The sequence below is a fragment of the Mustela putorius genome, unplaced genomic scaffold (assembly GCF_011764305.1).
Source record: "Mustela putorius furo isolate JIRA1106 unplaced genomic scaffold, ASM1176430v1.1 tig00002080_pilon_pilon_pilon, whole genome shotgun sequence".
Classification (NCBI taxonomy): Eukaryota; Metazoa; Chordata; class Mammalia; order Carnivora; family Mustelidae; genus Mustela; species Mustela putorius.
The window spans coordinates 195,855-221,309 of record NW_025421943.1 but is presented as its reverse complement, the minus strand read 5'-3'; the positions used below and the strand labels follow the sequence as shown (position 1 = coordinate 221,309).

The window sequence follows — 25,455 nt, the reverse complement described above, 5'->3', positions numbered from 1 at the left end:
TTGAGGGAAATTGGAAGGGGCGGTGAACCATGAGAGACTATGGACTCTGAAAAAACAACCTGAGGGTTTTGAAGGGGCAGGGGGTGGGAGGTTGGGGGAGCCTGGTGGCAGGTATTAAGGAGGGCACGTATTGCATGGAGCACTGGGTGTGATGCAAAACAGTGAATATTGTTATGCTGAAAAGAAATTAAAAAACAAATTTAACGATATGTGTAATTATCTCCTTTTTTAGGGGTTTCACATACCTGAACGTGAGTGATGATACCAGTGAGTACAAAATTCTACTAATAATGCTGCTGCAAAAAGAAGTAGAAATTAAATTCCAGAGTTTCAAGTTTATCACAGATTTCTTCTAATACATAATATAAATTTAGCCAATAACAAAGGACAATATAGTTTGAAAGTTCTTCCAAAGTTTCACAACAAAATGTTCTTTACCAAGATTTTCAATGTTCTGCTTCATGATTTTAAAACTTTCATATGTAGAATAAATGCAAATAAAACTCAAAACTATGTTTAGTAATATTTCCATTGCCTGTAAAGCCCCAGTCCCAAGTTTATGGTATTATTAAATTTGGGTTCATTAACTAAAGCAAGATAACATGGAGACAGAAAGGCAGGGTAGAAGAGATCAATGTTCCAACTCTCCCATTAATGAACTGTGGGATCCTGTGCAAGTCGTCAAACCTTGGCCAAACCTGTTTCCATAGCAGTAAAACAAAGCCCTTCAGTAAATGATACTCTTGTCTTATAACATTCATCTCTTGAAAAAAAGACACACAGGAACACAACACTTAATCATTAATGAGAAACACATTGGAGTAGCAAGTGCACTTTGGAGATACAGAATTTTAGTAAGATACATTTCTTTTTTCTTATTTTTTTAACAATTTTATTTTTTTTATTTACATGACAGAGAGAGGGAGATCACAAGTAGGCAGAGAGGCAGGCAGAGAGAGGGGAAAGCAGTTTCCCTGCTGAGCAGAGAGCCTGATGCAGGGCTCTATCCCAGAACCCTGAGATCATGAGCTGAGCTGAAGGCAGAGGCTTAACACACTGATCCACTCAGGTGCCCCTGTAAGATACATTTCAAAGGAGAAACACCCTAGAGACTGGGATCCTTCCATTAACAGGAGGAGGAGAAGTCTGTTTGATGGAGCCTCCAGCTATGCCTGGAGACAAGGTGAGCAAGTTATTGCCCTGCTGAAGTCTACAACACAGGACCCAAATTTCACCCCAAGTAGTATTAATGTGAAAGCAGTTCTTACAGCCTGCACCCAAGATTAGACTGGCCAATGGAGTGAACAGATGAATAGAACTGGGTCCTGCTAAAATTCAGTACTGATGAATGCTATTAGGCTAACCTGAGATATAAGAGCTCCCCACTGCCTGAAAATTCTCCCTCCCCCCACTGCGGTCACCACCTCTGCCCAGGCTTAGGAAACTGAAGCTAATGTGGACACAAAACTGATTGGCCAAAAGAGGGTAATTGCCCTGAGGCTGCCATTTTCTTAAAACACACCCTTCTGATCACACACTGAGTGGATCTCTGGGTAGTGAGGAAATGTAACAATATTTCAGAATTTACTTGACAAAGTGACAATACAGAACCCATGCCTGACAGAATCACAAGGCATGAAAGGGAGGCTTTAATTTCCCTATTTTTTTCTGGGAAGGTGATGGAGTAAGAGGATCCTAAGTTTCCCTTGGACATTCCAATATAGTAGCCGTGTCAGTGTAACTAACCCAGAAAATGACCTGAAGACTGACAGAAGAGACCTTCCACAGGTCATCATAGAGAGGAGGCCACACTGAAAAGTGGAGGTGGGGTGGAGATACAGTGGGAAACAAAACTTCTGCTAAGACTAACTGCAAATAAGAGGGACCCCACAAACATGGAAAAGAGAGAGAAGGAGACTCCAGAGAAGTTACCCCCAGACTTGGGGGACATGCAATGAGAATACAAGCCCCATAACATTTGGCTTTGAAAACCAGTAGGGTTTAACTTTGTGAGTTTGTGCAACCAGCAGGACTTAATTTGGGGTACTTTAAAAATCAGTCGGCTTAGTTTAAGAGAGCCAGAGGGCAATAGGAAACTGAGTCCCTGCCCTTAAGGAGCAAGAAAAACAAGCAATCCCACTGAGATAAGCATAGAAGCAGCAGTTTGAAAAGTATCTGGGGTATAGTGAAGAAGATTTATTTATTAATCTCAGAGTATGTGCTGGAGAGCAGTGATCCTTAGACTTCCCCAAGAACAAAAGAGCTGGTGGGACCATTTGCCCCCTCCCTAGCCTGGCACTTATAGGAACCAGTGAAAATACTTTACAGCTACCCTGCCAACAGCATGTCCCCTACCCTTGTATTCTGTGGATCTGCCACATCCAACATGCCCAACTTAGAGGGGCTGCCTTCAAAATGACACCTGCCCTAAGGATGGAAGGTAAAGGGAAGATAACTACACACACTAGTTCTACTGTAGGCCCAACAGCTGAACCTTATAATTGGCAGTGCAGGGTGCCCTGTCAATCAATGCATGTGCCACCCAAACAGAGAGATAAGGACAGGCATCTGATCAGATTGCCAGACCCATCTGTCAACAAGAACCTGCCAGGGGGCAGCACAGGGAGATAAACCAACAGTTTGGGGTCACTGTAGTTCTGGTAGATGGGTTGGAGGCTGGTATCTCGTTAGTCTGCAGGTCTCACCTACCAACCAAAGCCTCTCAGCAGCACAGGGAGAGTGCCCTGAGTTCAGTGTGACTGCAGCCCCAGCAAATGAGTTAAGGGCAGGCATCTTGTCTGACTGCTGATACCACCCAACTGCAAGTCCACGGCAGTCCCAGACTGGCCCCTTGACAGCAGAGTGACCTAAGCCAGCCTACAACAGGCAAATTGTAGCCAACAGGCCATTGTAGCCAACTGGACTGAAGGAAAGTGAGGCTTAGCCTACAACAGTAGAGTACATGGAATCCACATAGGAGAAACCCCTGAAGCACCTGTTTCTGGTAAACAGGCACCACAGAACCTCTTCTTCATAAGGTTCCTACTTTCAAAGTCAGGAGACATAACTGACTTTCCTAATACATAGAAACAAACACAGGAAGTTAGTTAAAGTGAGGAACCAGAAAAATGTGTCCTAAATGAAAGGACAGGAAAAAACAAGAGCAAAAGAGCTAAAATGAGACAGAGATAAGCAATATGCTTGATTTAAAAGAAAAAAAAAAACTCAAATTAATGGTCATAAAGATAATTTCTGGACTTAAAAAAAGAGTGGGGGACCTCAGGGAGACCTTCAAAAAAGAGCTATAAAATATAAGAAAGAACCAACCAGAGGTAAAGAACTCAATAACCAAAATTAAAAATATTCTAGAGGGAATAAATAGAGCATAGGAGGCAGAAGAATCGATCAGCAAGATGGAACATAGAGTAACAGAAAGCAATCAAGCTAAACAACAACACAAAAGAATAAAAATATGAAGAGGATAGGAACTCAGCAAAATCATCAAACATAATAACTTAACATTCACATTATAGAAATCCCAAAAGGGGAACAGAAAGAAAAGGGGGCAAAATTTGAAGAAATTACAGATGAAAACTTCCCAAATTTGGGGATAGTAACAGACATCTAGATCCAGTAGACACAGAGAGCCCCCAATAAAGTCAATACATAGAGGTCCACACCAAGATACATAACAATTAAAAAGGTAGAAGGTAGTGGTAAAGAGATTTTATCTTAAAGCAGCAAGTGAAAAATAAAGCAGTTACATAAAAGGGAAACCCCATAAGTCTATCAGCTGATTTTTCAGCTGAAACTCTGAGGCCAGAAGTGGCATAATATATTCAAAGTGCTGAGAAGAAAAAAACCTGCCCTTAAGAGCACTCTACTCAGCAAGGCTCTCTTTAGGATAGAAGGAGAAATGAATAGTTCTTCAAAAAAAAAAAAAAAAAAGTGAAAGGAGTTCATTGCTACTATACCAGTCTTACAAGAAACATTAAAGGAAATTCTTTTTGTGGAAAGAAAAGGCCATTATCAAGAATTAGAAAATCATGAAAGGAAAATATTTCACATATAATTACAAACATAATAAGTAGTAAATTAGTTATAAAGCCAGTATAGAGGTAAAGCAAAATGCAGTAAAATCAATTGCACCTATAAAAATCAGTCAAGGGATTCATAAAATAAAAGGATATAAAGTCTGACATCACATACATAACATGTGGTGGGAGGTGTAAAAATATAGTGCTTTTAGAAAGGGTTCAAATTTAAGCTACCATCAATTTAATATAGACTGCCATATGCAAAAGATGTTAGACATGAACCTAATGATAACCACAAATCAAAAACCTGTAATTATGCAAAAAAATAAAGAGAAAGGAATCCAAGCAAATCACTTTATGAACCATTAAGCCACAACTGAAGAAAGCAAGAGAAGAACTACAAAAATAACTACAAAGCAAGTAACAAAGGGGCACCTGGGTGTTTCAGTCAGTTAAGCATCTGCCTTCTGCTCGGGTCATGATCTCAGGGTCCTGAGATCAAGCCCCACATCTGGCTCTCTGCTCAGATGGGAGTCTGCTTATCCCTCTCCCCTGGCATGCTCATGCTCTCTCTCTCTCTCTCTCTCTCTCTCTCTCTCTCTCTCTCTCTCTCAATAAATAAAATCTAAAAAGAATAAAAAATAAAACAAGTAACAAAATGGCAGTAAGTACATGCCTATTTATAATTACTTAGAAGGCAAACGGACTACCTGCTCTAATAAAAAGACACAGGGTGACTGAATGGATAAGCACAAGACCGATCTGTAAATGGTGCCTACAAGAGACTCATTTCAGATCTAAAGACATGTAGATTGAAAGTGAGAGGATGGAAAAATATTTACTATGCAAATGGAAGCAAAAGCCCAGGATAGCAATACTTAGATCAGAAAAACAGATTTTAAACAAAGACTGTAACAAGAGACAGAGACATAAACATAAAGGGAACAAACCAACAAGAAGGCATAATTGTATGCATCCAAATATAACCAATTAGGTACTCAACCTAGGAGCACCTAAATCCATAAAGCAGTTATTAACAGACATAAAGTGAGAAATTGAGAGTAATAACATAACAGTAGGGGACTTTAACATCCCACTTACATCAATGGATAGATCATCCAGACAGAAAATTAACAAGGTAACAGTAGTTTTAAATCACACATTGGACTAGAGGGACCTAACACATAGATTCAGAACATTCCATCCTAGAACAGCAGCATACATATTATTTTTGGAACATTCGCCAGAATAGATCACATGTTAGGCCAGAAATCAAATCTCAAAGGATTCAAAAGGATTGAAATCATATCATGCATCTTTTCCAACCACATAGTACAAAACCAGAAATATAATCACAAGAAAAAAATTTCTTTTAATTTTTTAATTTAAAACCCCAATGTTTATAGCAGCAATGGCCATGGACGCCAAACTGTGGAAAGAACCAAGATGCCCTTCAATGGACGAATGGATAAGGAAGATGTGGTCCATATACACTATGGAGTATTATGCCTCCATCAGAAAGGATGAATACCCAACTTTTTGTAGCAACATGGATGGGACTCAAAGAGATTATGCTGAGTGAAATAAGTCAAGCAGAGAGAGTCAATTATCATATGGTTTCACTTATTTGTGGAGCATAACAAATAGCATGGAGGACATGGGGAGTTAGAAGAAGGGAGTTGGGGGAAATTGGAAGGGGAGGTGAACCATGAGAGACTATGGACTCTAAAAAACAATCTGAGGGGTTTGAATTGGCGGGTGGGTGAGAGGTTGGGGTACCAGGTGGTGGGTATTATAGAGGGCACGGATTGCATGGAGCACTAGGTGTGGTGAAAAAATAATGAATACCGTTATGCCGAAAATAAATAAAAAATATGCTGAGTGAAATAAGTCAAGCAGAGAGAGTCAATTATCATATGGTTTCACTTATATTTGTGGAGCATAACAAATATCATGGAGGACAAGGGGTGTTAGGAGAAGGGAGTTGGGGTAAATTGGAAGGGGAGGTGAATCACGAGAGACTATGGACTCTGAAAAACAATCTGGGGGGTTTGAAGTGGCGGGGGGGTGGGAGGTTAGGGTACCAGGTGGTGGGTATTATAGAGGGCATGGATTGCATGGAGCACTGGGTGTGGTGAAAAAATAATAATGAATACTGTTTTTCTGAAAATAAATAAATTGAAAAAAATTTTTTAAAAGTAAATTAAAAAAAAAAAAAAAATTTAATCAAATTTTAAAATTTAAAACTAAATAACTTGCTACTAAACAATGAATGAGTCAACCAAGAAATCAAAGAGGAATTAAAAAATACCTGGGGATAAAAATATATGTTTATAAAAAATACAAAATTAAAAAAAAAATACATGAAGACAAATGAAAATGAAACACAATGGTCCAAAATCTTTGGGATGCATCAAAAGCTGTACTAAGATGAAAGATTATATCAATACAGGCCTACCTCAATTAGCAAGAAATACCTCAGATAAACAACCTAACCTTACACCTAAAGGAGCTGGAAAAAGGACAAAACCAAAGCCAGCAGAAGGAAGGAAACAATAAAGGTTAGAGTAGAAATAAGTGAAATGGAGACTTAAAAACAATAGAACAGATTAATGAAACCAGGAGCTTGTTCTTTGAAAGGATCAAGAAGATTGATGAGCCTTTAGCCAAACTCAAAAAGAAAGAGCTAGAGTGAGAGTGAAAGAGGACATGGCAGTGAGTACACACAAATAAATACATTCAGAAATGAAGGAGGGGAGATACAACTCCACAAAATTACAAATGTTTATAAGAAAATCTCATGAAAAATGATATGTGAACAAATTGGACAACGTAGAAGAAATGGATAAATCCTAGAAATAGAACCTCCCAAAACTGAATCAGGAAGACATAGAAAATTTGAACAGGCCAATTACTAGCATGGAAATTGATTAAGTCATTGAAAATACTCCTGATAAAACTCCAGGACCAGGTGGATTCACAGATGAATTCCATTAAACATTTAAAGAACAGTTAATAACTATTCTTCCCAAGTTATTCCAAAAATAGAAGAGGAAGAAAAGCTTCCAAATTCCTTCTATGAGGCCACCATTACCCTGATACCAAAACCAGATAGACACTACAAAAAAGAATTACTGGCCAATATCACTGAAGACCATAGATCCAAAATCCTCAATATGCTAACAGACCAAATCCAACAATAGATTAAAAAGAACTTGCCATCAAAACCAAGCAGGCTTTATTTCAAGGATGCAAGAGTGATTCAATATTTCAAGTCAATCACTGTGTGATACAACACATCAACCAGGGAAAGGATGATACATATATGATCATTTCAATCAATGCAGAAAAGACACTCGACAAATATAGCATCCATTCATGATAATAACTCAACAAAACAGGTTTAGATGAAATATCCCTCCATATAATAAAGGCCATATATGCAAACCCACAACTAATACTATATTTAATGGTGAAAGACTGGGAGAATTTCCCCTGTCAGGAACAAGAAAAGGATGTCTATTCTCACCACTTTTATTCACCATAGTGCTCAAAGTCCTAGCCATAGCAATCAGACAAGAAAAAGAAATAAAAGCCATCTAAATTGGTAAGGAGAAAGTTAGTCTCTATTTGCAGGTAATCCAATATTATATATAGAAAGCCTTAAAGACTATACCAAAAACTCCTAGAACTGATAAATGAAGTCATTAAAGTCCTAGAATACCAAATTAACATATAGAAATTTGTTGTATGTCTAAGCACTAATAAAGTAGCAGGAAAGTTAAGAAAACAATCCCATTTACAACTGCACCAAAAGGAGTAAAATACCTAGGAATAAGCTTAACCAAGGAGAAGGAAGAATATACTCTGAAAACTTTCAAACATTGATTAAAGTAGTTGAAGATGACACAAACAAAGGGAAAGATATTCCATGCTTGTGGTTTGGGAAAACAAATATTATTAAAATAGACATACTACCCCAAAGCAATCTATACATTTAATGCAATCCCTATCAAAATATCAAAAGCATTTTTTATAGAATTAGAACAAAGCATCCTAAACTGTTGTATGGAACCACAAGAGAACTCAAATGACTTAAGCAATCTTGCAAAGAACAGCAAAGTGGAACATATTACAATCCCAGATTTCAAGATATACTACAAAGTTATAGTAATCACAACAGTATAGTACTGGCACAAAAACAGAGATATAGACAAAAGGAACATATTAGAGAGCCCAGAAGTAAACCCAGGCTTTTGTGGTCAACTAATCTACAGCAAAGGAGACTAGAATATACAATGGGGAAAAAGATTGTCTCTTTAACAAATGATGTTGGGAAAACTGGACAGCTACATGAAAAGGAGGGAAACTGGGTCACTTTCTTACACCATACACACAAATAAACTTGCAGTAGATTAAAGACGTAAATGTGAGACCTCAACCATAAAAGCTATAGAAGAAAATATAGGCAGTAATTTCTCTTTGCCCTCAACCATAGCAACATTTTCCAGGATATATCTCCTAAGGTAAGGGAAACAAAAGCAAAATTAAATTATTGGGATGATAACAGAATAAAAAGCTTTTACAAAATGAAGGAAGCAAACAAACAAAAAGACAATCTGCTAACTGGGAGAGGTTATTTGCAAATGACATATCTGTTAAAGGATTATCCAAAATATGTAAAAACAAATACAACTCAACATTAAAAACCAAAAAAACATCCAATTTAAAAATGAGCAGATGAACAGACATTTCTCCAAAAAAGACCTACAGATGGCCAACAGACACAGGAAAATATCCTCAACATCAGACATTATTAGGGAAATGTAAATCAAAACTACAATGGGATATCTTCTCACATCTGTCAGAATTGCTAAAATCAACAACACAAGAAATGACAGTTGTTAGCGAGGGTGGGGAGAAAAAGGAACCCTGAACACGATCGGTGACAATACCATCTGGTACAGTTGCTGTGGAAAACAGATGGAAGTTCTTCAAAAAATTAAAAATAGAATTACCATATGAACCAGTAATTTCACAACTGGCTGGGTATTTGAAAAACATGAATTCCAATGATATATGCATTGCTATGTTCATTAAAGCATTATTCGCAGTAGCCAATTTATGAAAGCAGCCCAAGTGTTCATTGATAAATGGATGGCTAAAGAAGAGGTGGTATATATACATACAATGGAATATTATCCAGACATAAAAAATGAAATTTTGCCATTTGCAACAACATATACAGATCTAGAGAATATAATGTTGAGTAAAATAAGTCAGAGAAAGACAAATACTGTATGAGATCATTCATTTGTGGATGTTAAGAAGCAAAACAAACAGATAAGGAAATAAAAAGACAAAAATCAGACTCTTAGATATAGAGAACTAATTGACGGTTACCATAGGAGAAGTAGGTGGGCATAGGTAAAATAGGTGAAGAGGATTAAAGAGTACATTTAAAATAATAAGCTCTGAGTAATGTATAAAATTGCTGAATCACTGTATTGTACACCTGAAACTATTAAACACTGCACGTTAATTATACTAGAATTTTTTTTAAAAGAAGTTGTTCCTGTAGCAGTTATTGATAAGATACAAGGATATCCACATCTCACCACACCATAACAGCTGCAAACTTTCTTAGGTTCCTTAAGCTCTTGGTATCCATTTATCCTTTGCATGGCTCAAGAGCTTCAGCACCTTTATAGATTTGTAAGAACAGAAGCCCATTGGGATTGGTCTTCAAAGGAAAGAGAAGCATTTGAAGAAGCCAAGGTGGCTGTTACACAGATCCAAGACTTAAGCGTTCATGTACAGGGGCAGCCACTTGACTGGATGGAGTCAGTTACCCAGAAGGGTTTTGATGGAATTTATGGCAATGGCAAGGGCACAAATGCATACTGTAAGGCTTCTGGTCACTGTTATGGAAAGGAACTGAAGCATGATAATGCATTTTAGAACAACTGTGGGCTAATTACCATGCCTTACGGCAAGTAGAAGACATGACTAACAGGATCCCAGTGACCATTTGCACTCAGCATCCTATAGCAGCATGGCTAAAGGATACATTCCAAGAGCCCAAGTCAGATATTTCCCAAATCCAGACTGCAGCTAAATGGCATGCCTACTTGCAACAACACAGTACCTTGACAAATAGCCCTCTTAGTGTGGAGCCACACTCCATTCTTGGCCTGTTGACTCATGTCACCTCTGAAGGAAAGCCATTAACTGAGGTTGCAAAGCCACCACAGTTGCCATTCTTTACAGTTACCAATCCCTGATCATGCCTGTAGAGTCAGCAAGGGTCAGCAAGGTGTGACCTCTGCACCTGGACAGCTACTGCCATCCAACCCTCAACTGAAACTATCTAATGGACTCTGGTGCCAGACATAGAAGTCAATGGGCTGAACTGCAAACAACATAAGCGCTTCATGAGCCCAATTCCATTGTTCTATGCACAGAATCTGGGAAATCTATAAGGGACCAACCATATGATTTCTTCAATGGAAGGCACAGGACTAGATGGTGACAGGGCACCCATGCTGGGGAATCAACATGTGGAACTCCAGTGCATACAAGGTATGAACACTACTGTTTACCATGTAGATGCACACACTGCACACACCCCCCCCTGGTAATCAACAGAACGATGAGTTGGGCCACATCTGCCTCCTAGAAGACTTGCCAAAAGAAGACAATGCCACCTAGCTATACAACATGGGAAATTGAGGACAACAGACCTTGTGGGCAGGTGTTAAGAACTGGGACTTACCACTGCATTACCAAGACACTGTAACCATCTACCGACAAAGCCCAACCTGTGCCCAGGAACAACCATGACCTTTGTCAAGAGACACAGACAGGTAGTGGGGAAGAAAACAGAGCACTCCATTCAGAGATAGCAGATTGACTGGTCCCCTGCCACTCTCTGATGGCTGACATTAGGCTTTGACATGCATGACACTTATTCAGGACTCCTGCAAGCCAACCCCACCAAGTATGCCACACAGAAGGCCACCATCTGTGGCCTGGAACAGCTGTGTGTTACATACAGGGTGCCCACTGATACTGACAGCAACCAAGGCTCCCATTTCACAGGACATAAAGTGCAAAGGGGGCCAAAGCTCAAGATGTCCATTGGCATCTTCATCTACCATGTAATCCCAGTACAGCTCAGTTGGCCTTTTGGAAACACCACCTGTCAACAGTTATACGGACATTAAATAAATATATACATTCCAATAGTGCCTATACTCTACTTGCTCAAGGACCCCTGATGTCACCCTTAGAATACAAGTAGACAGCATGCAGGAAGATGCTCTTTGCTGCATGTAGGGACACAAGATAACCTTTTACTGCCCTTGCCACAAGATCTATCTATAGCAGAACATGTAACTATGTAGCGCTGGAAATGACAAACAAGTGTACAGTGTTTTGGGTTTTCAGTCCTGTAGGATAGGGATAGAATAAGACCCAACCACCCCCCCCCATTTCTTCACCCCGTTCCACTGAAAACAAAGAAGCACATGCACCCCAATAGGCCTCTCATGAAAAGGGATACTATCATAACGGCCCTACAGAGAATTATTATAACCCCACTATCCTTTCCAAGTTTGTCCTGCCATGTAGCAGAAAAGGAGCTAACAATTTGGTACAGTCAGTTTGGAGCTAGACTGAGGCCAGGGGTGGGGTTATCCAGGAACACCCACCCCTCCTGATTCTATAGGTCAGTTGTCACTAGCCTTTTCTGGTGCCTACTCAGCATCTTACTTTTTGCCCTTAGATTCTGCACAGGAAACCCATTTACCTAATGGACCCTGACCACAACTTCTTATAGAAAAAGACCAACTACTGGGTGTGTAGTGAACTCCCCCTATCAGCGACCATGGGCCTCCTTTGACAAATTCAAGCTGCCCTCCAAAGCACTTGGGAATGCTTTTATACGTGGTATAACACTTTCTTTCCCCTACTTGGATGGACCCATATTCACTAGGTATCCAGGCTCCCTGCCCAGGAAGACACAAAGAGCAAAATTTTCCCCTTGATATGGGAACAGTTAAATAAGATTCTACGTATAGAATAGGTATGGGATGGCTTTTGGGATGATTAAATGGGATGATTAAATGGGTTTTTTTTTTGGGTGATTAAAATGCAACATTGGTTCAAATCATGGGAATAGTCCCATTTGCATAGAGAGGCACAACAGGACCACAGATGCTACAGGTCATAATGTAGGATGGATCCCCACACAACAATGCAGTTACACTTTACTCATCATTGCTGGTACCTGACTATGGAAACAAGCATCCACTCCTGTTGGTGCCTTCCCCTCTCTGTGGGGATGGCTTTGGGCATGTGGTACTCATGGCAGGCCCTACTTACCCTATAACTAGACTAAGTGCTGAATATGGGGTGCCCCTACCTGCCAGGCCACATACTCACCCACTTATAGGAGAAGCCTACCAACTGGGAGGTGTGGTCAGGGCCTGACATAGAACCAACAGAACATCTTGGTGGTTCCAACCCCTGTCCATTCTCTCCCCTTCTGTGGCTGACCACTGATGTAGAATGCAGGTATAAGCTTTAGCCAAACACATGACTACCACCTTTAATTCCACCCATAAGGCAGTCACCCTCCTCACTGGAGAGTTTCCAAATGAGACAAGCAGTTCTGCAAAATAGAATCGCCCCTGGCATGTGCTGTCATCAAGATGGACTGCTGCATGCATGTACCAGTCACTTCAAGAAACTTTAATTATGGGTCTCATTTTGGACTTAGTCAAGGGAATATGGGAAACCTGAGGTTTATTTAGGTACTCACTAGACTTAACTTTAAAGAGGCAGGTTTTGATAGTTTCAGGAGAGGAGGAATGGGGATACATTAGGAGGAAAATGCAAGTTCTATAGAGAGAATAGAGGAAAGTGACACCAGAGTTGGGGCCTGAGCACAAGGTGACTTCTACTGTCTGCAACCAAGGGTGGGTGGCCCAGGGAATGGGGTGAGGCCTCAGAAGCCATTTTGACCCCTTTCAATTGCTTGTTTGCCTCAATTAATTTAGAGATATTATACACAAGTAATGAATCATTGAACACTACAACAAAAACTTATGATGTACTATATGTTGGCTAAGTGAATATAATGAAATTTTTTGAAAAATAAAGAAATAGTATTTCACAAAGAGGCAAAACAGAATCCTGAAAACATCTGAAAGCCTCAAGGTACCATTTAAAGGAGGTATCTCATTCAGTTTTTTGTTTGTTTGTTTGTTTGTTTTGGAGCCATGACTTTCTTTTTTTTTTTTTTTTTTTTTTTTTTTTTATAAACATATTTTTATCCCCAGGGGTACAGGTCTGTGAATCGCCAGGTTTACACACTTCACAGCACTCACCAAAGCACATACCCTCCCCAATGTCTATAACCCCACCCCCTCTCTCTCAACCCCCCCCCCCCCCCCCTCAACCCTCAGTTTGTTTTGTGAGATTAAGAGTCACTTATGGTTTGTCTCCCTCCCAATCCCATCTTGTTTCATTGAGGATTTCTTTCTTTTAAAAGGCCAATATGCCATCGTTTATGTATATAGGCCTCATTACTTTATCCATTCGCCTGTTGTTGGATGCTGAGTTTGTTTCCATACCTTGGCCACTGTGAATAATATGCAGTGAACATGAGGGTATGAATAGCTCCTGAAATAGTGATTTCATTTCCTTTGCATATGTACCCAGAAGTGGAACTGCTGGATCATATGGTGGCTCTATTTTTAATTTCTTGAGGAATCTCCATACTGTGTTTCACAGTGGCTGCACCAGTTTACAAGGATTCCCTTCTCTCCATATCTTGGCCAACACTTGTTATCTCTTTCTGATAATAGCATCCTGGCAGGTGTGAACTAGTATCTCATTGTGGTTTCAATTTGCATTTCTCTGATGATTGGTTATGTTGAGTATCTTTTCATGTACTTGTTGGCCATTTGTGTGTCTTCTTTGGGAAAATGTTTATTCAAGTTCTTAGGTACTGAGGGTTAGGTCTTCAACATATGAATTTGGGGTGGAGGGACACAATTCAGCTCATCACAAAGAAGATCTTAAAATTTTGGTTTAAGAATTTATATTTTTTTCCATCTGTAGTAGGGAGAGAGTAGAGGTTTTTGAGCAGGAAGCATATTATCTGAGTTGTTGTTTTTCAGCAAACTAGCCCTCTTTGGTTGATGTGTGGGATGTCCTGGCAGAACGGAAACCCAAGGGTGACCATTGTTTCATGGCAGGCAAGAGGTAGTAATAATCTGATTTAGGACAGTAGAAATAGAGATGCAAATAGGAGGACATGGGGCAGGGGAGAAATTCAAAATAATAAGCAGGATCTGGTTTAACGCAGGAGTGAGGATAAGGGAGAGGTCAAAGGCCATCTTGAGGTTTCTGAGGCCAGAGGATGGAGTGGGTGGGGGCTGTGCTCACCGAGATGGAATAGAAAAGGAGAAGCAGATGGGGTGATGAGGGGGAGGGCAAGTGCAGTTTTGGGCCTGATGGTGATTTTGAGATGCGTGCATGACACCAGAAAGGAGCTGTTGCAAAAGCAGCTGATGTATCAGTACAGACCTTGGGCCTCACCAAGAGTCATATTTTCAAACTGAGGCAAACTTTTGAGTAGAAACTTTGTCATTGAGGTTTGTTCACTTTCCTCCTGTTATTGCCCCTAACTCCTGGGTCCCAGGCCCACATGGAGCCATGACTTTCTAACTTAATTTTGAGTAAAACAAGTTTGGGGATATTAAAATTTCTTATAAGGCCACTTAAGTTATAAATTATTTTTGGTCAGGTCAGTACACTTAGTGATAAATTACATGTGAAGGGACCATAGTTTGAAAATATAAAACCAACAGAGTGCCCATAGTGGTGAAGGAGGAAAAGAGGAGGCAGCCCTCAGAGCGTTTTGATGACCGGCATCCCATTTCTTAGAGGTTTTTCTTTAGAGCAAAGAGATAAACTCTTAAACAGCAGTGTCAGTAGGAGCAGCGTGGTTCTAGAAGGAATCTGGCCAAAAGCCAGCAAAGTTCCAGTAGTAAAATGTGGTTCCGAAAAGGAGTCAGACCAAAGGATAGCACAGTTCAGTAGGAGCAATCTGATCCCAAACAGGAGTCAGACTAAAGGCTTGTGTAATTCCAACAGGCACAGTTCCTCATGGAATGGTCCAGTCCCCAAAGGGGGTCAGACCAAAGGCCAACACAGTTCAAATACACAGTTCCAACAGGGAGAGTCTGGTTCTGAAAAAGAGTTGGACCAAAGGCCAAATGAGTACTTTCAAATAAAAAAACACAAATACAAAACACAAGACCTTGAAACAGATCCTGAATAAAGTCTGAAGAGCTTGAACACAAAGTGTAAAGCTCAAAATCCAGGAGAAAACTTACCCTCAAACCCCAGGGTGGGCAAGAAAGCAGTGAGCACAATTGGCTCTGTGGGTACCAGCACCTCTTTGCTCACCAGCCTCAGAGCTGTTGGGGGTCTTCTCTGAATCCCATTTCTGATCACCAAGTAATGTTAACCTTAAAAATAGAACTTCCATCAGGGAAATACAAATCAAAACCACAATGAGATACCACCTCACACCAGTCACAATGGCTAAAATTAACAACTCAGGAAACAACAGATGTTAGCAAAGATGTGGAGAAAGGGAAACCCTCTTATGCTGGTGGTGGGAATGGAAACTGGTGCAGCCACTCTGGAAAAGAGTATGGATGTTCCCCCAAAAGTTAAAATACAACTACCCTACGACCCAATAATTGCACTATTAGGTATCTAACCAAAAGATGCAAATACAGTGATTCAAAGAAGCACATGCACCCCAATGATTATAGCAGCAATGTCCACAATAGCTAAACTATGGAAAGGGTCCACATATCCATCAACAGATGAATGGATAATGAAGATGTGGTGTATATATACAATGGAATAATATTCAGCCATCAAAAAGAATGAAATATTGCTATTGCAATGACGTGGATGGAACTAGAGGGTATTATGCTAGGCAAAATAAGTCAGAGAAAGGCAAATATAGGAGTTCACTCATATGTGGAATTTAAGAAACAAAACAGATGAACATAGGGGAAGGGAAGGAAAAATCAGATGAAAACAGAGGGGGTAACAAACCATAAGAAACTCACAACTCTAGGAAACAAACTCAGGGTTACTGGAGGGTTGGTGCGGGGCAATGGGGTAAGTGGGTGATGGTCATGAAGGAGGGCCCTTGATGGAATGAGCACTTGATGTTATACGCAACTGATGAATCACTGAACTCTACCTCTGAAACTAATAATACAGTGTATGTTAATTAAATTGAATTCAAATGTAAAAATATTTTAAAAAATAAAAATAATAAAACTGCCAGTTATTTTACCAGCAAAAATGAGTTTATTCAGGAATTGGCTCTGTGGGTACTGGCACCTGTTTGTTTGCTCACCAGCCTCAGAGCTGTTGGGGGTCTTCTCTGGATCCCTTTTTTTTTTTTTTTTTTTGGATCCCATTTTTGATCACTAAGTAAAAATAAACTTAAATTTAAAAATATTTTAAAAGAAAAACTATAAAATTACCAGTTATTTTACCAGCAAAAATGGATTCATTTGGGAAGAGCAGAGAATTGCAATCCAGGACAAGCAAGCTATGGCAAAACCACAAAGGAGAGAAATACTCTTTTATAGAGGAAAGGGGGAAGTTGGAAGGGGTTGTTATAAACTAAAAGTAAACAATAAACTGGTTGGTTGTAAACAGTAAAAGTAAGAGAATAAATTGGGAGGCTTAAGTATAGTGGTTCTTCATTGGTTGAGTAGTATTGATTTGCAGTCTCTTTCTGTTGGATGTGCAACTGACTGCAAGTGTTAGGGTATGAGAGCTCCCCTTGCCAAACTTCACAAGTCTGTTTTAGTGAGATTTCCTTTATTAATTTTCACAATGTAAAAAATGTTTTTTTTTTAATTTTTTATTTTTTATAAACATATATTTTTATCCCCAGGGGTACAGGTCTGTAAATCACCAGGTTTACACCCTTCACAGCACTCACCAAAGCACATACCGTCCCCAATGTCCATAATACCACCCCCTTCTCCCTAACCTCCTCCCCCCAGCAACCCTCAGTTTGTTTTGTGAGATTAAGAGTCACTTATGGTTTGTCTCCCTCCCAATCCCATCTTGTTTCATTTATTCTTCTCCTACCCACTTAAGCCCCCATGTTGCATCACCACTTCCTCATATCAGGGAGATCATATGATAGTTGTCTTTCTCTGCTTGACTTATTTCGCTAAGCATGATACGCTCTAGTTCCATCCATGGGGCTTCAAGCTCTATTACAAAGCTGTTATCATCAAGACAGCATGGTACTGGCACAAAAACAGACACATAGATCAATGGAACAGAATAGAGAGCCCAGAAATAGACCCTCAAATCTATGGTCAACTAATCTTCGACAAAGCAGGAAAGAATGTCCAATGGAAAAAAGACAGCCTCTTCAATAAAAAAATGTTGTTTTTTTTTAAGGCAGCTGCCTTCTGCTCGGGTCATGGTCCCAGCGTCCTGGGATCGAGTCCCACATCGGGCTCCTTGCTCGGAGGGAAGCCTGCTTCTCCCTCTGCCTCTGCCTCTGCCTGCCATTCTGTCTGCCTGTGCTCGCTCTCTCCTCCTCTCTCTCTCTCTCTCTCTGATAAATAAATAAAATCTTTAAAAAAAAAACTTTCAGTGAACTGCAGAATTGCAAATAGAAGAAACTTCCTTAACATGACAAGCACCATTTACAAAAAGCCATAGCCATTGCTACAGTTAATGGCAATCTTGATGGTGAAAGACTGACTTTTTTCTCCAGTGATTAGGAATTTAGGCTGTCAGTTCACACTTTCTTCTATTCAAAGTTGTATTGGAGGCCCTAGACAGTGCAATAAGGCAAAGAAAGGAAGTAACAGAAATAAAGATTAGAAAGAAAGAAATAACACTCCCCCTATTTGCCGATGATATGCTTGTTCTACCAAGAATATCCCAAGGAATCTGCCTAAAAGTTAATGGAACTAAAATGTAAATTTAAAAAGGTTACCAAGTAAAGGCCAATATATAAAATTCAATTATATTTCTATAGATGAGCAATAAAACATTGAAAAATAGAAATGTAAGCAACTGTACCATTTATATTAGCACCAAAGCCCATGAAATACTTTGGTATAAATTAACAAAATATATGCAAGATGTGCATGCTGAAAATTATAAAACATGATGAAAGAAAAGAAAAAAAACATGGTCCAAATAAGAAATGTATCATGTTCATAGATTAGAAATTTCAATATCGATGTTAATTTTCCACATACCAATTTATACATTCAACAAAATCTTTTTAAAAATCACAGCATTATTTTTTATAGATATTATTGCAACCTGATTCTAAAATTTGAATGGAAAGGCAGAGTAATGCCACTACGTGATTTGAGCATTTACTCTAAAGTTAAATAGGACAATGTGGTATTAAGGAAAGAACAGACACACAGAAGAGTAGAACAAAAGAGAGATCAGAAATAGACCCCTATAGATATATATGGGCAACTGATTTCAACAAAAAAATGCAAAGGCAATTCTATGGACAAAAGAGAATCTTACAAGAAACCATAGTGGAGTTACTGGACATACATTTTCACAAAGAATGCTCTTCAACCTGTATCACACAACGTACACAAAAATTAACTCAAAATGGATCCATATAGCTAAATGTAAGACCTGAAACTGTGAAACTTCTAGAAGAAAGCAGAAAATATTTGTCACCTTGGATTATGAAAAGATTTCTTAGATTGAACACCAAAGCCCTACCATGAGAAAAAATTAGATTTCCTCAAAATTTAAAATTTCCACTGTGCAAAAGACACTATTAAAAAAAACAAAAAGACAAACACAGATTGGGAGAAAATACTTGTAAAAGATTCATCTGATAAAAAAACTTGTATAGGAAGATGTGGTCCATATACACTATGGAGTATTATGCCTCCATCAGAAAGGATGAATACCCAACTTTTGTAGCAACACGGACAGGACTGGAAGAGATTATGCTGAGTGAAATAAGTCAAGCAGAGAGAGTCAATTATCATACGGTTTCACTTATTTGTGGAGCATAACGAATATCATGGAGGACAAGGGGTGTTAGAGAGGAGAAGGGAGTTGGGGTAAATTGGAAGGGGAGGTGAATCATGAGAGACTATGGACTCTGAAAAACAATCTGAGGGGTTTGAAGTTGCGGGGGTTGGGAGGTTGGGGTACCAGGTGGTGGGTATTATAGAGGGCATGGATTGCATGAAGCACTGGGTGTGGTGAAAAAAATAATGAATACTGTTTTTCTGAAAATAAATAAATTGAAAAAATTAAAAAAAAACTTGTATTCAGCATATATCAAGATCTCTCAAAACTCAACAATAAGGGAAAAATTTTAAAAACAGGCAAGATGAGACTGATGGGGCACAATCAGGGTGGTATTACTTAAAAATAAAATCTAAAAAAGAAAAAGCATTTAAAAATTTACTCCAAATTCTGGAAAATATTAACAATATAACAACTTACAGAATAATAGCTATAGGAGACCAGAGGGAAAATTGATTAAAACTACCCAACTTTTGTTGGGTCCCACGTGCTCATAGAAAAAATCCACAAAATATATTCTGGGTACCAAAATATATCCAGAAGAAAAATGAGGAAGGAACACAACTAAGGAATAAGTAGCATTCTGAAACCCTCTGTTAAGAAAACTTTACTCTAAAATTATTATCTATTAAAAAATATTTTCACATTTTTAAACTAGAAGAACACTTATTTGTGAAACTTTAGAAATATTTTTTCCAAGCATGGTACTCATCTGCAAATTCAATTTGAGTCATTATTGTATACATCCCCTCTCAAACATTTTGATACCTTTTCAGATTTTCTCTTTGCCTCTGTACAAGATCTACCTTTACAAAAATAAGAGATCCACTGATGGCTCCCTTCCTCAAAACTTCAAACTGACTTACTCATTTGAATTGAGAAAGACACTGTCTTCAGTATCTTCATCATGGAACCTGGAGAGTCGTTCCATTATACTATCACCGCCAACAAATGCAAAAACATGTCATTAGAGATTTGCTACATGTAACAGCAATGTGATAATTTATTTAAACAAAAACAATTCCTTGAATCTAAAGGATATGGTAAACATGACTTAGCTCACTGGACGACCTAAATATTTAGAAAAAACTTTAGACTTGTTGTCCAGAAAACTCTGTATTCTCATGGGTATTTCCAAGATCAAATTTTGTGAATCTCTCTAGCGTTCTCTCCCCCACCTCCCTCCTTCTCTTCTCCCTCCTCCCACCCTTCTCCCTTCTCTATTTTTCCTCCCCGCCCCCACACCCTCAGTCTATCTCCTATCTCGGTCTTTTGCCTGTCTTCCTCTGTGTCCCTCTTTCTTCGGCTCTCTCTCTATGTAGAGAGATCAATGTATATATAGCACTGACCCAAATAAATGACATCAGTAGTCTTTCATGCACCATCATTGAAAGTTGAAATATATTAAAGTGTAGTCAAATACTTCTGGTGTCACTTTATTCAGGTCAGTATGAAGAATTAAAACTGTACATGGAACCAAGTGACTTCAGAGACTTACTTTTTTTTTAGGTTGAAATTAGATACATTTGCTCTACAATATATAAACTGACTGAACTCTTAAAAATATGTCAATTAGTTATTTAGAACCTCAGTCCCTCTACCACCTTCTACTCTTCAAATATCATGGATATCTTTTCCCTGGATAGGATTTAAATAACTTTTGGAGACAAGGACTTCATAACTAATTAGATCTCAAAAACTTTAGTATCCCCCTTCCTCTCCCTTTACATATTTATATTTCACCTTTCGTTGGTGGCTACTTTTTTCAACACACTAAAATCAGAGCTATGGGATTAAAAATACACATAGGAAGACTCCATGTCTTTCTACAGTGATTTTTAAACACAAATTAGTTACAATTACTCTACAATTTATAATGTAGCTGACCCCCCAAAATTACATCTTCATCAGCTCACTGAAGCCTAGTATTATATAATTTTTCCTTGGAAATGAACGTTGTTTGTAATGAAAACCTTAGTTCTGTGGAAAAAATTAATAAATCAGGTTTATGTACACTTCTTTTAATTACCAATACCATTTTGTGATTAAATTTGCTTCAAATTCAGCTGAGTTTGCAGATACTCACCTTGCTTGCCCTTGTAATTTTCTGCCTTCTCAAGTCCCTAAACCACCTATTAACCCAACCTAGAAGCCTTTCCTGCACCTCAGAAAGGGTCAGGTAACTGCCAACCTGCCTTCAGTGTGATGGTAAGTTTAGGGCACCAGACTCACATGTTGACAGCACTCTGGGAGGTCAGAGATACATCCAGCGTCTGCTAGCTCCATTTTTTTTTTTTTTCTGCTGAGGGGTCCTATGCTCCCTATCCACCACTAAGTCCTCTTTGCTCCAAATTCAATTCTGTCTTCTCTTGGCCCACATACTTAGGGAGTACATTGAATCTCATACTTGGGCAATCTGGTACTTTCCTAAGTGTTTTGGATGCTACTAAAGGTAACAGACTATTTCCTTTTATGATCTGTTCTTTTTCCCCCAGAAAAGATGCAAAAGAGAAAGAAAGTTACATACTGAAAGTTGCAAAGACTTTAGATAAAGTACCAAAGAAACTCATTGCCATGAATACTTTCCTTAATTCCACAAATCTCAGTATCTCCCTTCCTCTATCTCCATATGTTTATATCTCACCTTTCATCAAAGGGGCAACACAAATTAGCTTTTTCACCTGAATCTGGTCATTGCTAAAGAATTAAAAATGCATATTTTAAGACTTTTCATGCCTCTCTAGACTTGTTTATAGATGAAAATGATCTATACTATGCTACAATTTGCAGTCTAGTTGACCTAAAAGTTAACCTAACTGGTCATTTGAAACTTGGCATTTAATATCTCCCTACAAATAAGGCTTTCTATGCTTATAATTAGAATCCTAGTCCTGTGGGAAAAACCTTAATGAATCAAATTTGTGTACATTTCTTTACTCCTGAACCTTCTCCCTGCTCCAAAATAGCTTTTTCTGCTCTCTTGTTCCATTATAGTAGAGCCTTACACATGGAGCATTAGGATAGTTTCCTAGGAGTTTTGGTGGCCACTAACTGAGGGGGAGAAAAAGACAAGGAATAAGATGCATCCCTCTTATGGCCTGTTCCTCTTTTATTAAATTCCACTCAAACTGGATAGAAAGTTACAAATGGTGTCCAAGACTCTAAAGTTCATGGATCCTCCTGCAAATCAATCTCCCAAATCTCAATCTTTCTTCCCTGCCCCATACTTGTATTTACATGTGGATAGTTTTGTTCATATCTCACATTTCCTTGGAGATTCCATCAGAAGTTCCCGATGTAAATTCACTCATGGTAGTAGTACTAAGGGATGAAAAAGGGACACAGTAAGACTACATGATTTTCTAAATTAAATATTTTGGTTCAAATTTTAACATTACTCTCTAACTTGCAAAATAATTGACTCTTTACAAATTTACACATCAATCAGTTATATGAAACTTGATATGTCATTTCCCCCAGAAATGAGACTTTATACGTTCATAATGAATACCTCATACTTGTAAAAAAAAAAAAAAAAAAACAACTAATGACTAAAAGTTTAAATATAGTTCTTTACTACTGGATCTGACCTAGTGTACAACATCCTCTCATGGTGGGACTTATTCATTTACCTCAGTGTAGATATACATTTCTATTGATTAACCTAAATACCTAAAGGCCCTCTAGTCCATCTGCGCTCTTTAGGAACTATGAATGTCTTTCGGAACCTTCAGATGGTATCTTAGACACCACAGGTCTTAGTCAATGATTCTATCCAATGTAATGATAGGTCCAGCCTTGGGGAACCAGTTGCACATGCTGGCAAACACAAACAGATCTGGTCTATTAGTTCAAATCTTTTCTGCTAAAGAATTCTCTTCATCCTGCCAACTCAAACCATTTACTGCTTATACTTTAATACTACCCTCCTTCCCAAAAAGATATTTTTCTTCCCTAACCCACTGAAGTACAGCAACAGAAAGAGTCAATTTTAGTTTCCTATCAGTTTCGCTGTTAGTATTAAGGGTGAAGCCTAGAAGAAAGTAAATGATTGTATGACCTGTTCATTCTTTTTTACAGATCCCTTCAAAATAAAAGGAATATTATATATAGTGGCTTACCATAAGAAGATGATACAAAGAGTATCACAGGATCTCTGTATTCCTATGTGTGAGCCTGAGACCAAACATCCCAAATCTCAGTGTGTGTGTGTGTGTGTGTGTGTGTGTGTGTGTGTGTATTTCTGTGTGTAGAGATACATATTTATGTATGTATTCAAAATAGCTCACATCACTTCAGAGAGTCCTTCGGTAGACGGGGCTGTCCATTCACTCTGGCCAGGACTAAAGGATTAAAAACAGACCCAGTAAGACATCACATGACTTCTAGACTTACTTTCTTAGTTGAACTTATAATCTACTGACACTTAGAAAGTTCACATGGAAATCAATTATTTGAAACCTAATATCTCGTTTGCCCTAGAAATGAAGACTTACATGTTTGTAATAAGTATTATGGACCTGCTAGGTCCATAAAATACAGATGACACAAGGATCAAGTACAGATCTCAACTACTGAGTCTAGCCAGTGTGGAACAGCCTATTATGGTGGAACGGATCTCAAATTCACCCTCAATTTGCAGGTATACCTTATTTCCCATCTAATTTCCTGCTTCTCCAGGCCCTCCTTTTACCTCCCAAGCTTGCCTTCCCTGCCCTCAGATGGTGTCAAGAAACTGGCAGGTCTGGAACAGGGGCTCTTTCCACGTGACTGTGGCTTTGGGACAGTGGCTTCACATGGTGGCAAAGCTCTGGAGGGTGAAGGATCCAGGTTTCATTAGCTCCTTTCTTTCTCCTGAGGGCTCCTCTGCCCCCTGCCTACTGCTACCTCCTCCTGTCTTTAATAGCATTCTGTCCCTTCTTCACCCAATCAACTAAGTCGCATACACAGGCATTCTGGAAATCTCTGAAAGGTTTTGCTTCGTAGTCACCAGGCAGAAGAAGGATCCTCCTAGGACCTGTTCTTCTTTAACGCAACTGGAGCCAAAAAGGATACTACATTGAATGTAGTATTCATTGGTGCTACATTGAAAAGATTCAGAAAGAGTCAAAGACACTGTATTGTTGCAGATGTTCTTAAGAATAACCATGAGAGACTGTAGACTCTGAGAAACAAACTGAGGGTTTTGGAGGGGAGCGGGATGGGGGGCTAGGTGAGACTGTTGCTGGGTATTAGGAGAGCACGTAATGCAAGGAACACTGGGTGTGGTGCATAAACAATGAATCTTGGAACACTGAAAAGAAACAAGATGAAATGGGGAAAAAAAAGAACATATTAGGAAACTTCATCTATTTCTTTTTTTATTTACATTCAATTTAATTAACATATACTGTATTTTTAGTTTCAGAGGAAGAATTCAGTGATTCATCAGTTGCATACAACACCCAGTCCTCATTACCTTGAGTGCCTTTCTTAATGCCCATCACCCAGTTACCCCATCCCCCACCGACCTCCCCTTCAGCTAACCAGTTTCTTCCCTATAGTTGAGAGTCTCCTATGGTTTGTCTCACTGTTTTCCTCTTTTCCTTCCCTTCCTCCATGCTCATCTGTTTTGTTTCTTCAATTCCACATGAGTGAAATCAGATGGTATTTGTCCTTCTCTGACTGACTTATTTCACTGGGTAAAATATCCGTTAAGTTCCATCCACATCATGGCAAATGGCAGAATTTCATTCTTTTTGATGGTTGAGTATATATACGCCACATCTTCTTTACTCACTCATCTGTTCATAGACGTCTCACGTCTTTCCATAGTTTGGCTATTGTGGACACATTGCTGCTAGGAACATAAGGGTGCATGTATCCCTTCATATCACTATGTTTGTATTCTTTGAATGAATATCTACTAGTGCAATTGCTGGGTTATAGGGTAGCTCTATGCTTTTTAACTTTCTGAGGAAACTCCCTACTCTTTTCCAGAGGGGCTGACCGGTTTGCATTATTCCACCAACAGCATTCGAGGGTTCCCTTACTCTACCACCTGACCAACATCTGTTGTTCCCTGAGTTGTTAAATTGTAGCCCTTTCCACTGGTATGAAATGGTCAGTCCTTGTGGTTTTGATTTGCATTTCTCTGAGGCTGAGTGATGTTCAGCATTTTTTCCATGTGTCTATTGGCCATCTGTATGTCTTCTCTGGAAAAATGTCTGTTCATGGCTTCTGCCCATTTCTTGACATCATGTTTTGGGTTTTTTGGGTGTTA

At 38.9% G+C, this 25,455-nt stretch overlaps 1 protein-coding gene across 1 annotated transcript in view; it reads right to left on the bottom strand.

Annotated features, from left to right (window-relative positions):
- LOC123394245 (phosphatidylinositol 3,4,5-trisphosphate 3-phosphatase TPTE2-like) overlaps window positions 1-25,455 on the bottom strand; it is a 111,932-nt gene that overhangs the window by 52,585 nt on the left and 33,892 nt on the right. Inside the window, exons 19-22 of the mRNA XM_045088001.1 lie at window positions 23,483-23,536; window positions 22,458-22,514; window positions 20,060-20,128; window positions 246-296 (exon numbers count right to left, since the gene is read on the bottom strand). Of these exons, the coding sequence (XP_044943936.1) occupies window positions 246-296; window positions 20,060-20,128; window positions 22,458-22,514; window positions 23,483-23,536 (231 nt within the window). The remainder of the gene's footprint in view (window positions 1-245; window positions 297-20,059; window positions 20,129-22,457; window positions 22,515-23,482; window positions 23,537-25,455) is intronic.